General features: G+C 44.2%; 1 protein-coding gene across 12 annotated transcripts in view; it reads right to left on the reverse strand.

Annotated features, from left to right (window-relative positions):
• Nucleotides 1-14,271, reverse strand: part of ZC3H7B (zinc finger CCCH-type containing 7B) — a 47,879-nt gene extending 33,608 nt beyond the window's left edge. For 6 of the 12 annotated variants that reach the window (XM_053942290.1, XM_053942279.1, XM_053942289.1 and 3 more), the window contains exons 1-6: nucleotides 14,053-14,136; nucleotides 7,328-7,388; nucleotides 5,372-5,405; nucleotides 4,795-4,992; nucleotides 3,789-3,947; nucleotides 1,084-1,164 (exon numbers count right to left, since the gene is read on the reverse strand). In XM_053942290.1, coding sequence (XP_053798265.1) covers nucleotides 1,084-1,164; nucleotides 3,789-3,947; nucleotides 4,795-4,992; nucleotides 5,372-5,405; nucleotides 7,328-7,388; nucleotides 14,053-14,092 — 573 coding nt within the window. In that variant the 5' untranslated portion in view covers nucleotides 14,093-14,136. The other 6 variants (XM_053942283.1, XM_053942287.1, XM_053942286.1 and 3 more) reach the window with 6 other exon arrangements.
• Between the last annotated feature and the right edge of the window lie 317 nt (nucleotides 14,272-14,588).

A 14,588-nucleotide genomic window follows, 5' to 3' on the forward strand; every position in this document is an offset into this window, starting at 1 on the left:
ACATACAGGTGGTTTAAGCCCATCTCAGCTGAGTAACATGACAGCAGCAAAAAACGCAAGGCCAACACAGTGAACAGCTACAAAAAGTATTTCCACATAAGCCTCCCTTTCTTTGAGACAGAAACATTTTGGAGGGTGGAAAGCTGCTATGAGATCAAGGAGTTTTCTCAGGGTAGGAAAATCACACATGAAGTTTGTTGGGGAGAGGATTCACATGTTACAGACAGGTTTACCCAAAAGCTCTCTGCAAACCAGATGCCTACCGATCACTCCACCTCATGCTACAGAGGTGCCCCTCTGCAGGTGGAACATGCTGTTTGTTTAACACACCCCCGTGCTTGGGGCCAAGGATGCAAATGCAAACGTCAGCTTCCACTACTAGCTCATGTTCTCTGTTCCTGAGAACAAAATCTGCGACCAAGGCAGTTTTATGGGAGGGCAGCTTTATGGGAGGGCAGCTTTATGGGAGAGCAGCTTTAAGGCTAGCAGTGGCCTAACGCCCTCTAGCTCCATTCCAGGGTATACATTTAATCACCTACAGCACGTCCTTGTAGAGCCAAGTTATGGATCCAGCCACTGGTGTCAAATTAGCTTCTGACCAGGTGTGTACCCATTGTTCTCCCAAAGCCAAGCCTTTCCCCCAGCACAAAGAAGTGTATGCCTAGAAATGGGGCAGGAACCCTTCATGATCCACTGCACTACAAAACCAGTCATGCCTCCAGTGCAGCAGAGGATCCCATCCTTCTCATAACAGGAGAGGATTGTGATGCAAAACCTGCTTTGGGATCAGGTGTTCCTCTCCTGCAAAAAACACAATAGGCATCTACTACATCAGAAGTTTCTCCTGCAGCACCAGCTGAGGGCTCAGAAAACATTCCGGCAGTAGACACAGAGCAGCACTGGGGTTACAAATAGATCAAGGCAAAGTGAGTCAGGGGGTCAGGACAAGGAGGGTTGCAAGCAGCCTGCTAGAGTTTGCAGGGTTGTGTACACATGTCTGTAACTGCAGAGCAGCACCTACCACTTCTGCAAAAGTAAATTTGTACGAGCAAAGGATAGCCTCTAAGACAAAATAAGTCATACCTGAGGTCTTTTGTATGCTTTTCGAACCCTCAGTCCCAGCTTCTGGGCAAGCTCCTGTCCCAGTTGTGTGACACTTTCATCCTGGGGACAAAACCATTGATGGGACACTTTCAGTTTTGCCTTTGTGGCACACAGAATGAAATAAAGAGGAATGCAGTTATGCACATTGGGCTGCACCAAGCCTCAATTTCAGACAGCAGCAGATAGATAATTTCCAGAACAGCCCCAGGAGAGTCCACACAGACTTCAGCATTCTTGTAATTTAGTCCTGCCAAGATGTTGCAGTTGCACCAGGAGTTTTGCCCTACACTCATTCAATGCTGCAGAAAATCACAATCAAGTACCTGCTTCCAACAAAGCATCCACTTTGCAAAAACAGGGTTCAGGAGTCCTGCAGGCAAGTTGGCTGAAGGAGCTGCCAAGGCTGGCTGCTGATACAGCTTCTGCAAGGTCTCCATGCCTGGGAAGGAGACTGCATGTCTTCCCTCTCTGCCAGCTGCAGAGTTAATCATCAGTTTTGATATGCAGACAGTACCCACTAGCCTGTTTTGCTTGTTTGTTTTTAAAGCTGAAACCAAGTCTCAGTTTTCAACCTACTAGCTAGAAGGCATTTTGACTGTCTCCAGCTCCAGCTAAACTGCCTCAGCTTAGTCAAGCAAATCTTCTGCTTTCCCCATTGTGTGGCATTTTACCATCCTCCCTGCCCAGTGTCCATGCCCACTCACACACCACCATGGGCTTCCTGCCCAGACTAACAACCTGCCACAGTCTTCTACATTTATGTATCACCAGCAACTGTTTCCTTCTGTTTTCCTCTCTCTCCCTGTTTGCAAAAATTTCAGAGTACTTCAACAGTTTTTTCAAAAAAAAAAAAGTATCTATCTGCCCAATCTGTTGTGATAGGCCTCCTTAAACTTCTAACATTTCCCCCCTCATGTCTAACCTTGAAGCTTGCCCTCTTCTCTCTACTTGCCATGCTGGTCTTTCCAATCTCCTTCTCCTTGCAGGTTGAGTCCTTTCCCTTAGAACAGCTGAGAAGCCTCTGGTTCTTCCAGCCCACCATGTCAGTAACTTTTCCCTTCAATATGGAGTGCCATTTTTTGATTGTGTTCCCCCACACCCTCAACATTAGTCTTGGCACCATCTTCACTGAACCCAGTGAAAACAAAATCTAGCTTGTCCATTTCTTCTTCTAAAGCACCCGATGCGTACAGTAAAGCACCCAAGCGTACCAGTATTAACTTCACCATACTGAGAACTTCTGCAAACTAGCAGCACTGAGTATCTGCACCCAGACATAAGTTAATGCTGATAGACAGTGAGCTAAGTGAGTGGCACATCCTTTATCATCAGAAGTTTTAAGACAGGGTCTGTTCTGACCACAACAAAGTTCTCAGCAATTACAGCAATGCGAAGATGGAAGTATCCATGTCCTCCAGAGAGTAATGGAAAGAAGAGTGAAATGATGGATAGCATGACTTGCCTTTGATGCAGAGAAGGCTTCTGATTTCTGTTAAGCAGGCAATAAGACAATGGGGTATGTTAATTTACAAGGCTGAATTGTTTAGAATAGGAAACACAGATCACTCAATATGGTGCTTTAGGCTGAATTTTCCTGGCACAGAGAAGTTTGATAAAATAATGATAATTAAAAAATGGCAGCTATGTAAACATAACTATATTGTTAAAATATAAATTAAATCAAGTGGCTAAACTACAATGTAAAATATAGCCACATATAGCTTTACAAGAACACCTACATTAGATGCTTTTGTCAATCAAAGGGTTTGTTTATAAAACAGTTCATTGGGACTCCCCAAACATGTTAACTTTAATGTGTTTTGGTCACCCTGTTCTGCCAAGTCAAAGAAGCTAGAATTTACAAGCTATACAAAAGGAATAACTAACTGCTATCAAGGCTTTCAAAGATTGCTTCTATAACAGTAATATAAAGGAAAGCTAACTTCTCCTGCTGAGGTGGATGCAATTTTCTTGTAATAATATTACTGTGATGGATCAGAACCAACATCAGCAAAGTGTTTACCTGAATCCATGCAATCACAATTTGCTTTCCAGATCAATATTTGGCCTAAGAGGATGCTCAAAAGCACTATCAGGAAAATACTTAGTTCCTAGTATATGCAGATAGTCCTCTCCACATGCAAAAATTTACACACCCTGGAACACAAAAATAACTATGCCATGTGATGTCAAGGACACCTTTGCATATTCCTCAAGAAATAAAAAGCTTGATCACTTTGTCTTAGCAATCAGGAAGTGAAATGTGAGACATTTGTATCCAACACAGGAAAACCATATATGTTTTTCTTTCAGAGCTCCAGTTCCCATTTATCCCATGCTCCTAGTCACTTCCATTAGAGATAAAAATGCAGCCAATTAAAACATTCTCATTGCTTTAGTTCATCTTTGTTAGAGTAGGGGTTTGTTCTTCACAAACAGACCATGAACCTGCAGTCACTAACTGGTGTCCCTGGCTGGCACTATCTGTAAGAGGTGACTTGGCCTGAAGAAACTGTGAGGACAAACATCTTTGAGTCACAGAGACAGAATTTCTGGGCATAAGCATGTTCTTGGGAACAGACAAAATTTCTCTTCCACTATCCTCTGGCCTCACACTAAGCATGTTAAGGAGAGGAAGGTTGTGAGCCACAAAAACCAAGATGAGTTGCATGTCAAAAACTTACATGTGGAAGGGACAGCAAGCATCGGCTGTTGCACTCATACGCTTCTTTGTGTCTTCCAAGTTCATTTAAGGAACGGGCTTTCCGGAATAGCGCTCGGATGTTCTCCTTGTCGAGACTTAAAGCCTTCTCGCTGTCTTCCAGCGCCTTCTCATACAACCCCTGCATGGAACAGACCACCTGGAGTCAGCTGAGGCATAGCAGGCTAACTTGTCCTTCTCTGTGTATGCAAATGTTCTATCTCTCAGCAGAAAACAGGAATACAAGCAGCAGGTGGAAGTACATGTTACTCATGCACAGACCAGCGTGCAAACACATCTACATTAACAGAACATTTTGTTAAATCTTGCAAAACTCAAAACACTTCAAAGTCAAGAAATGACAGAACTAAGGCTGCTTGAGCAACCTTATCTTATCTCTCCTTCTACCCTGAGCATGTTGAAAGTCTTTAATTATGTGACTGCTTGCTAATTTTCAGGGGGCTCAGTGTCCTTACAAACAGGATGGGCTGGCTCTGGGGTTGTGCCATAAAGGAAAGCTGTTACATGCCTTAATAAAATGGAAGCATGCAGCCTTTTAATGACTGGGTATTTCAGAATCCTTTTCCATGTGTATGCTTCAAGTTCCTTCAAGATCCAAAGCCTTCCTACTGTCTTCCAGTGTCTAAAAGGAGGAGGCAAGAGCCTCCAGAGCAATAAACAGTATTCCTGCTCAACACTGGAAGACACTGGATGATTCTAACTCCTCACCACTGAAGAGCAGAACTGCATTTTCAGTACCTTAGGCCTGGCCCCCTCTCCTCACATCCTTCCTCTGGTCTTGCAAGACACAGTGCAATTGTGAGGAGATTGCAGACTTTTCTGCAATTGCAGACTTTTCTGTGTGTTGTTGTCTCCTCCAGTGTTTGAACAGGGAGTGGACAAAACCAGCTGAAATGCCTCATGACATCTTTTCCAACTGCACAGCACTGCAACCCTGGCTCCTGGGGATGACTTGGGAAAGTGCTCACCATGGCAAAGTAGCAGGCAGCTCGGTTGACATGGAGCTTGCAGAGGAGTTCCTTTGGGATGGTCACCTCGTCAGAGGCTGCATAATCCGCCACATTCAGCCCTTCTACATACTGGACCAGGGAAAGCTTGAAATCCTTCTCTCGGAACAAATCATTGCCCTCTGCAAACAAGTTTCTCACCAGCTTCTGCAAAAAGGCCTGGGCAGCAGGGAGAGAACAGATAGACTCAAGTGGATATTCAGAGACAGAAGATTTCCCAATTTCCCATTCCTTTCTGTATCTTTTAGCAAACTGTTTGCCCACTAAGATACTCCTACATCCCTACTCTCCTGTAAAACATCAGGTTTTTGGTAGAGGAGAATAATCCAGTCAAATTCCCATTCTTCTTGAATGCTTCAGTGTCTTCTCCTTTCCCTGAAAGCTGTCATCATCAGAACCTTAAAACTTTAAGTCACAGGCAAATTGTGACAGACCATCCCACATTCTTCACTTCTGGCATGTAAACTAACGGCTGTGCAACAGAACAAATCTTGCTAACCAGGGGGCTCCCAGCTTTAACAAACAAAATCTCCATTACCTCATAATCTTCTTGGCTTAGGGGTAATGTGGACCTGAAGAAAAAGAAAAGAAAATACTCATGAAACAGGCATCCATGCAAACAAGGGCTTTTGTCTGATGAAGAGATCCTTTTTCTGGTCCTGTGCTGGTGATCTCAGTAAGTTACTGAACATTTTATCACTGCAAAGGCAGCTGAGGCAAAGAGAACCCAGTTAGGGAGCAATATGCTCAGTGACACAGTGGTGTCAAGCAATGGTCATGTCTAAGAGGGACTTGAGACTAGAGGAGTCTTATTCTCATTTCTTTTCTGTGCATACACAATCCTCTGTAATGTGCCTTCTGACAGTCACCTAAAAAAACTATCTTTAATAAAGTCCCATGAGAGACTGTCAGGAAGAATACAAGTGTATTTTATGTGCATCTGGCTCTAATGAGAGGCACTAGAGTGGCACCCCAAGACCTCTTCAAATTCTTTGTGAGACCAGAGACATACAGATATAAATGCAATCACTTTTCTCTGCCTTAACTTAGCCATATGCCTTTAGGCCTACCCCACAAAAGGAAGGGAGAAAACAGTGCAGGTTCAGGAGTTCAGTTCATTTAACTCCAACTTTCTTGGCGAAGGCTGAACCACAAACACTGGCAGCGCTTGTGAGGATAACACCTACCCTACAACAGCACTAAGACTTAAGAGAAAGGTTCTGCTCTTCAAACTGAACCACCCAATTCATCCAGGCTTGGTCCACATATATTTATTGTTTCTCTTCAAGGACAAATCAATAGGCTCTAGAGGAATCCTCAGCACCTTTCATAGCTTTTCTCACCTACCGTAAATACATGATCTTACTGGTTACAGAATAAATGTTTTTTAGATTTCCTCTAATCACTCCTTAAAACTAACTACAGGAAATGTAATGGCTTTGTAAGAAATATTCATGATGCTTATGTATTTGGACTCCCTTCTTTCGCATCAAAACAAACCAACATAAGGCAGTGCTCCTGGTTCAGAGTGCAAGATATGCCCCAGATGCACGAACTACACCTCATATTTCTAAATTATTTTCTTCCCCAGAACCTTGTGCATTTTTATAAGTGCTACCAATATAAATGTCACAATTACCTCTCCAAAACTGAGCTATCAGCCCTATTTTAGTCTCAGACCAAGATGAAAATATCATGGGCATGTTACAGGATATAAATATGTAACATAGAAGATCTAGGGGGTTTCCTACTGTAGAAGCACAGATTTCAGGCATAATAATTGCAGGACACAAAGTAGAACTTAAAAAACCCCAAACCAATCTGATTACAATCTTACTACTTCCTTACTCACCATGGAACCTGGACCTGAGTTTGAGGCCTCTGCTCAGTCAAACATTGGAGGGAGAAATACTACTGTATCTTATAAGGAAGTACTAGGATTTGTAACTACTACATAAGCAACCACCTCAAGCTCTACAAGGGCACATAATATTCATAGAAGAGTGATCTGAGACATCTACATTACAGGCTGGCAACTGTAAAAGAACCCAGGTTATCTATTTTTCCTATAGGCACCATATGGGGCGCCTAACAAGTTATGTACCTTGTTTCCCCACCTACAGAATTGAAACACTATCTCCCTTCCTAACAAAGGTGGGATAACCTTGCTTAGAGAGCACTTTGAGATCTTCATGCTGAAGATGATGTAGAAGGTCCAAGTACTATTAGTATTATGCTGGCTGTAAAGATAATCCTGGAACTGCTGTGGAGGGCAAAACCAAAGGAAATGAAAATGACAGAATTTTAAGCTTAGGGAGCTCTAACAGGACAAGAAATACCCTGAAAAAAAATCACAATCAAAATCCTCAGGACAGTATCTCTTTCCCATGCAGAAAACCCAAAGCAGTGAATAGGAAAAACACAGCTCCTGCAATCCTCAACAGAAAGATGACCACCTCCAAATGCACATGGAACACTGAGGTTGTCCACTTACTGAATGAACTGAAGTCCTTTCTCTATTTCTTGTTTTCTCTTCTGCCTCTCCATTATGGTTGCTGTGGAGGAAGAAGAAAAAGAAACAACACAAAGTGAGTCATTTTAGGTCTTGCTGGCAATTAAACAGCAAAGTATTTTGTTTGTGCCTGAATTTACTACTAACAAAATGTTCCAGACCAGATGCCCTGAACAGCAAAGCCCATGATTTATCCACACTGCACATACAGCATGGCAAGCAGCTCGCTACCAAGTATCTGCTTTTTCTCACATGCCACTGACAGGATTCAGGGGCAAAGAGGAATTACTTCAATTTGAGCTCTCTGCTTAGGCTGCCAGTAAATAAAGCAATGGGAACCAACTGTTATCATGACTGCCTTCTAGGAAAGGGAAGAAACCCAACACCATCTTTGCCTGCACTGGCAGTCATTTCAGGAATTTGTGCCTAGACCCTCCCATGATATACAATTCTGACCACTATTTATCCGGGACAAATTTAAACTGGTTTACTGCACAGCATATGAAACACACCTTGTCTACATAAGGTTTATTGAGGTACAGCACAAAGGGAGATGCAAAGGAAGGAGATGAAATTGCTTGCTGTGGTCCACATAAAAAGACAGCACTGAATCCATGCAAATGGGGATTTCACACTGAAAATCAGCAGGCAAGAGCAGCACAGACTGGGGAACACTTCTTTGGAGAGGGAACAGACTCCTATCCTGCAGAGCTTTAAACTGGGGTGGGCAGCACCTTATGAAGGCTCAAGAGTTATCTGCACTCCATCCTCTGCAGTTTGGAAGCAAATCTTGGAATAGTTCCCCAGTGACCTTTCCCCAATGTACACAGGTCTGTCACACAAGAAAAGAATAATGAAGGCGAGAAAGGATGGCACTTTATGGCAAAACAGAGCTGCTGGTGACAGCAAATTTCAGATCAACCAGCTGTGACTACAAATAATACTCAGCATTTGAGGAATAGGAACTTGGGGACAAAGGCAGTAAATACAGAAACACTGCAATGAGATGGAGAGGAAGACCCTGTTCCTTCCCAACACAGGATTGCCTCTGAGAAGATACTAAAGTAGTTTCTCCACCTCTACACTACAACAGCTTGGAGAGGATTTTCATCCAGCTCCCTTTTACATTAAGACCATCCCTATCATTCTAAGATATCTTGCAGTATCCATGACACACTCAGTCTGAACAGGTTGAAGGGGCCTTTAAGGTACATAAAAATCAATCCTGACAACTCAGCAAGCCCTCATTGATTGTGCTCTGCCCCACACAAAATGTAGAATTGAACCTGCCCTTTACCAACAAGAGCAGCTGGGGGAAGCAGCAAAGACTGGAGTGAAAGAAAGTGGCAGCAGAAGGAAGCAAGAGCTTGAAAGTGACACTGTGCAGTTTCTAAGTCATCAGACAGTAAATTTGGAAGCAATCTGGTTCAACCAGCAGGTAGGAGACTTTAAGCAGCTGAACTTGGAACAGGATGGGCAGTGCAGCAAGAAAGGGAAAGCCAACAGACAAGGTGAGGGATGATTAGCATCTCTACAAAGGCTTTTAAACAGAAGTGATGGAGAAGAGCTGATATACTTCAGTACAACATCAACAGAAGGCCTGCATTGATTCATGAACAGCCTGGATAATGAGCAATCAGGAAGAAAGAAGGAAATTTAACAAGGAGATTGTGAGGTTAATATGATCACTAACCATACAGGGAGACAGGCCGGTGAGGTAGACAAGGGGAGAGAGGTAATTAATTTTATTTTTCTCCCTGTGTGAAATTCTGCAAAGACAGAGAAAGTAAGAGAGAACAGAGAAGCAGAAGAGGAGTGATAGGAACCATTTCCACAAAGGCAGCAGTGAAAGACATGAAAGAGGACAGAGCCACCCCAGATCACTGTAAGAAACTGTGAGGGCCATCAGAGACAAGAGTGAGGAAAGGGCCTCCACAGGAAATGACAAGAGAGAAACTGTGGGGGAGAAGAGGAGGCAAAAGAGTCAAGTGGACCCTCCCAAAGGCTCATGTGGAGAGCACAGGGAGGAAGGAAGAATTTCTAGCTGAATACACTAAAACTCTTGAAGCACTCCGAACAGCCTCACCTTGGACCCCCACCTATGCCCCTCTGTCCATAGTCTAGGAGCTCCATTTCAGCAGAGGTCCAGGTCCTGCCTTGTCTGAGCTATGCTGTAGGTGAACTTGTCCTCAGTTCTATCTCTGGGACAAGCCTTAGACATCCACTGCAGGCAGCTTGTCTCCAGTCCTGTCTCTGGCATCATCTCCTACCACTGGACTTGCTGGGTAGACCTGGACCAGATTCACCACTTCATCTTCTCTGGGACTGTTGATGGACCACTCCTATTGGCATCTAGTTCTGCCTACACTGTTCACATGTGGTGAGACTGTACCCTATGAAGGCATTGCTGGTGACTGCCATCACCTTCAGCTACTTGCTTGCCCTGCCTGGAGGTGCAGCCCTGCTCTTGCTGCTCCATGAGTCATATTTGAGGGAACAAAAGTCAGGGAAGTGAAGCAGAAGCCCACAGATCTGATGAAAAGGGAGATTATTGGTGACTGTGGGGAGGGCAGTTGAACACTGGCTGGTCATCATCAAGTCAATGGCTGCATTCCAAAAATGCCATGGCACACCTTTATACAATTGTGTATATCCACAAAACAAATCACCACCTTGAAAAGCTTCTGATACACATTGTCTACTTCTGTTTCTGAGCTCAGCCTTTAAAACACTCTGCAAGGAGTGAAGAAGAGATCAGTACCTGTTCTCACAGCTACCCTGACCCTGCTGCTAAAACATCCTACACAGCAGGATGTGAGTCTGTGTGACAGTGAGAACTGATTACTGTTCCTTGCCCAGAGAGAAGGGCATTCAAACACTACTGACCCAAACCTGAAGTGCAGCCAAAGGACTACTGGGAATGGCTACAGAATGTCTCCTTCCTAGAGTTACCCAACTCTTCTTGCATCCCAAAGCTCCCCTTCTGTTTTTTCCTCTCCTCATCACTATTGCCACTGCATCCAGCATGAATATCCCCACCTTTGCTTCATCTGGATGGCTGACCAGCCTATTGTATCTCTGTAGGTCCCACAATACACAGCTACAGTTTGATCCTTGCTACAAAACCCTGGTAAAAGGCAACCTTCTGTGCCCTGCACGCTGTTTATGCTCTGCAGTTCTACTCTCATCTTCCAGAGTGAATATTCTTCAACCCAAAACCCTCCACTGCCTTCTTTAAACATAAACCACAGGCCTGATCTCCCCTCTAAACTGCTGCTCCCTGGTGCTGCCACACATTCCTCCCTCCCTGCAAGTGGGTGACCAGCTTTCTCTGCTACAGGTCTGTCACACCTCCAAGCTTATGTCATGACTTTGCACATAAGACTCATCCTCTCATGGCAACACCTTCAAAGCGCTCACCATGTGCTGCTACCCAACAACTTCTTGCACGCCTCTCAGGAACAAGTACCTTTCTTTCCCCTTCAATGTGACTCCAGACCAGCAATCTCCTTCATGTGTGGCAGACCCCTCATCTGATCTGTCCTGCCCGCCCCAACCACTGCAGGAGGCTGCCATCAGACTCCTCTTTTTGCTCCTCACACCTCCTCCTCCACCACCTCACCAGCAAACTCAGTCACTTCTGTCTCCCCTCATCGTTCCAGCCCCTTCACCATGTTTCATTTAACATTCAGACCAAGCCATGCACTTGTTACACCAGCAAACCCAACACACAGTGAGCCACCCACATGAGCAACACTTCAGTTCTGCTGCACACTATACCACAGCTACTTCAAAATTAAGTGCAAAGCTTGTTTAGCTTTTGTTTTCTTGGGCTTTCAAATATTTTTAGAAACACAGTAGAAAACATTTTATGAAACACTAAGTGTCCTTTTTCTCTCCCCCACCAAATCTCTCTGTCCAGACTTGTCCACTCAAATCACCAGCAAAATTCAAATACTGAGTAGTTATATCTCCACTACAAAGCTCTTATCCTTTCCATCCAGAGACATTTATCCTACCTGGTCCAGCACCTAGAGAGAACTTTATTCACAGTTCGTCAATAAATGACAAACCATTTGCCAGACAGGAATAAAATGCTACAGACAGGCAAAATGGTTTTCTTGCCTTCAGAAGGAAGCATGAGCCAGTGAACTGGGTGACTGAATCACAAACTGGGTGGATATCCTCTAGATGGGTAGATCATAGAAACACGAGATGAACAGAAAGACTTGAATTTATCTTATCAAGGACACAGCTCTTATTCATAACCCTGCCAGAGCTGAATTTGGGCAAAGTTTTCCATACTGTATTTCTGAGATGGCAACAAACTGACACTTGACTGACTTTCAGGCATTGACTGTAACATTTCAGCTAGAAATTAGTACACTCAGCTGCAAGTGGCAGATTGTAGAGCTGAGACTGGAGCTCCCCAGGAAAAAGGCTCCAGGATACACTGGTCTGAAACATGGGAGTCTTTCATTGCCTGCTGCTTGGCCACCTTAGTGGTGCAGCAGAATAGCTAACAGGGCACACATCAAGTAAAGGACAAACTGCAGAGCCCACTACAAAACTGGGCTCTTGCTTACTCCTGCAGCTGCTTTCTGCCATGCCCCACTCCCTGGGTTTCACTGCTTCTCACAGTAAACCGCTCTTGGATTCCCCACCGCTATGTTGTGCCCACCAGAGCTGACTCCTCTGTCCCTCCTAGCACCGGCTGCCCCAAGGAACTTTCATGGCCACCATCTCACATGCCAGCACCCCACTAGCACCACTCCTGCTTTGCAGCATTGGCGTCATTGGGGTGCCACCAGCTGCACCCAGCAATATTCACTGCACCCAGTGAATGCAGAGCAAGGTAGCAACAACCAGCTCACCCCCCACTGAAAATAAAAGCAGTGACTCTTAAGTTTCCCTGAGAGGGGGATGGTGGTGGGGGCTAAAGCCTCAATTGACCACATCAGCCCCCATTACCTCATTTTCCAGTCCCTTCAACCTTGTGTTCTACACATAACATCTTCATGTACCACAGGCCACTCTTCCTCCTGCCCCCACTGCAGCACAGCCAAGGAGCAAGGAGAGAGCTGTGGGGTGATGCTGCCTATCCCTAAGGCACTTGCTCTTGGGTTTCTGTCCACCCAGCTCGCATTCCCGTGCCTCATTTGAAAAACTAAATCCGGGGGCTGGTTCCCAGACGGATGGCGCGGGAACCCTCTCTCGCTTCCTCCCCCCCGCTGCCAGCACTAGGCCGCCGGTCCCCGGCCTTGCGTAGAGGCCGCTGCTGGGAGAGGCGCCAACTCGGCCGCTGGAGCGGAGAGGGGCCGGCGGCGCCTCCCGCACCCCCGCGACTCTGCCGAACGCCGGCACCCCGACACTCCCAACACCGCGGCCCTGCTGGGAGGGGTCTCCCACGGCAAGAGACATCCAGGCTTCCCCGGGAAAAGAAAAACAAACCAAAACATACTCTTCCTCCTTCCCCATCCCCCATCTGCTTAAATAAAAATCACGCATCTCCAAGAGTCTGGGAGACGGCTTTAAGAGGAAAAAAAGAAAAAAAAGGAAAAAAAAAAAAAAAAAAAAAAAACACATAACGTCCCCTGCCACCCGGAAACTGTCTAAAACATTAAAGAATTAAAACCAAAACAAACAAAACACAACCCAAAAACGCAAAAAAAACACAGTCTTCTTATTTGATAAACTTTATAAGACCCTACGGAAGGTCTATCTAAAAAGCAATTCCAAATGATTTCTCTGCCGTTTCATGGGGTTTGGATAAAACAAGAGGGGGAAACTGCAGCCTAAATACAGACCAGAATACACATCCCGAACGGACAAAACACAAACAGGCAAAAACGCGATTAATACTGAGTTTTCCACGTAAACCCAGGGTCTTTCCCCCTAGCTATGCAATTTTAGACTACCACATTTTTTTCCAGGGGGTGGGATTAGGATCTTTGACAATTTTTTTTTTTGCAAACCCCACATTTTTGGCGGAAGACGGTTTAGCTTCAAAATCTCACCCGTATTATTTTTCACCACATTTTTTAACATTTCCAATTACACAACATTTCATCTATGCAGTTACTATCTGAAACCTTTACTTTCTAATGAAGCAACATCCAGAATTTCTTGTTTCTCAAGTCCACCCCTTTCTACATATACAAACACACAGAGAATTGATTTAAGACAAAAATAATCCCCCCAAAATAAAAATAAAGAACTCACCTCTCCTCGGGTTTCCCCCCCCACACTATGCATAAACTTTCCTTGATAAATGGTATTGTATTACTAGAGATATTATTAATGTATTATTACTAGAAGTAATAATAATAGTAAGTGCTATTTAATTATAGAAGGCAGCATTCTGCTTCTGGATCGGCTGCCCCTGCAGCTCCCTCCATGTGCCTCCTGATCTCTTTACTTTCATTTCCAGGTCTCGCTCTCTCTCGCTCGCTCTCAGCTGCACCAGCGAGAGAAAATGCCTCCCTGCATATCCTCTGGGCCCTAGCGGCTACCGCTTTCCATTACCAAAATTCACAAATCTTTCCCTTGAGGCTGGTTTTGAGATTCTTTAAGGTGAATTAGGCTTTAAAAACAACAACAGAAAAAAATCTAAAAAATAAAGCGCTTCAGCAGTCGACTCTCCGTTCTAATTTTAATGCAACATTTTTTTCTTCCTGGTTGTCTTTGCTGATAATAAAAAAATATACCCCAAGAGAAAGAAAAGCTGCCTCTGCAGAGGGAATGCATGCACACGAACGCCGCGAAGAACTGAATTGTGAGACCCCCCCGGGATTATCACATACGTGAAGCAGTGACCCTTGTGCCCACCCACTTCTGTTCGCTGGATGGGGGCCAGAGCCATCGCTGATGGCAGAGCAGTTATCTGCTGCAGCCAGACCTTACTTACCCCACCCTGCACTGCTGAGGGGGTTCCCTGTAAAATAAGATTATCTGAAAACATAAATCTTTGGTTGGAAAGGAATATGCATTTAAAAACACAACAAAACAAAACCAAACCAACAAACAAACCCAACCCCCCCCAAAATCAAAACAGCAACACCAAAACTAAACTAAACACAAAAAGAAAACAAAATTTTTTTTAAATCTCAATTAATATTATATTTTATATGTCTAGGTATTATATAATCTACATATTTTTATATATACACACATGTATATATATGTTATATATATGTAGATGCATATATTCAGCATTAGTAAACTATATTAATATTAAATTTTG

The sequence above is a fragment of the Vidua chalybeata genome, chromosome 5 (genome assembly GCF_026979565.1).
Source record: "Vidua chalybeata isolate OUT-0048 chromosome 5, bVidCha1 merged haplotype, whole genome shotgun sequence".
In the NCBI taxonomy this organism is placed as follows: domain Eukaryota; kingdom Metazoa; phylum Chordata; class Aves; order Passeriformes; family Viduidae; genus Vidua; species Vidua chalybeata.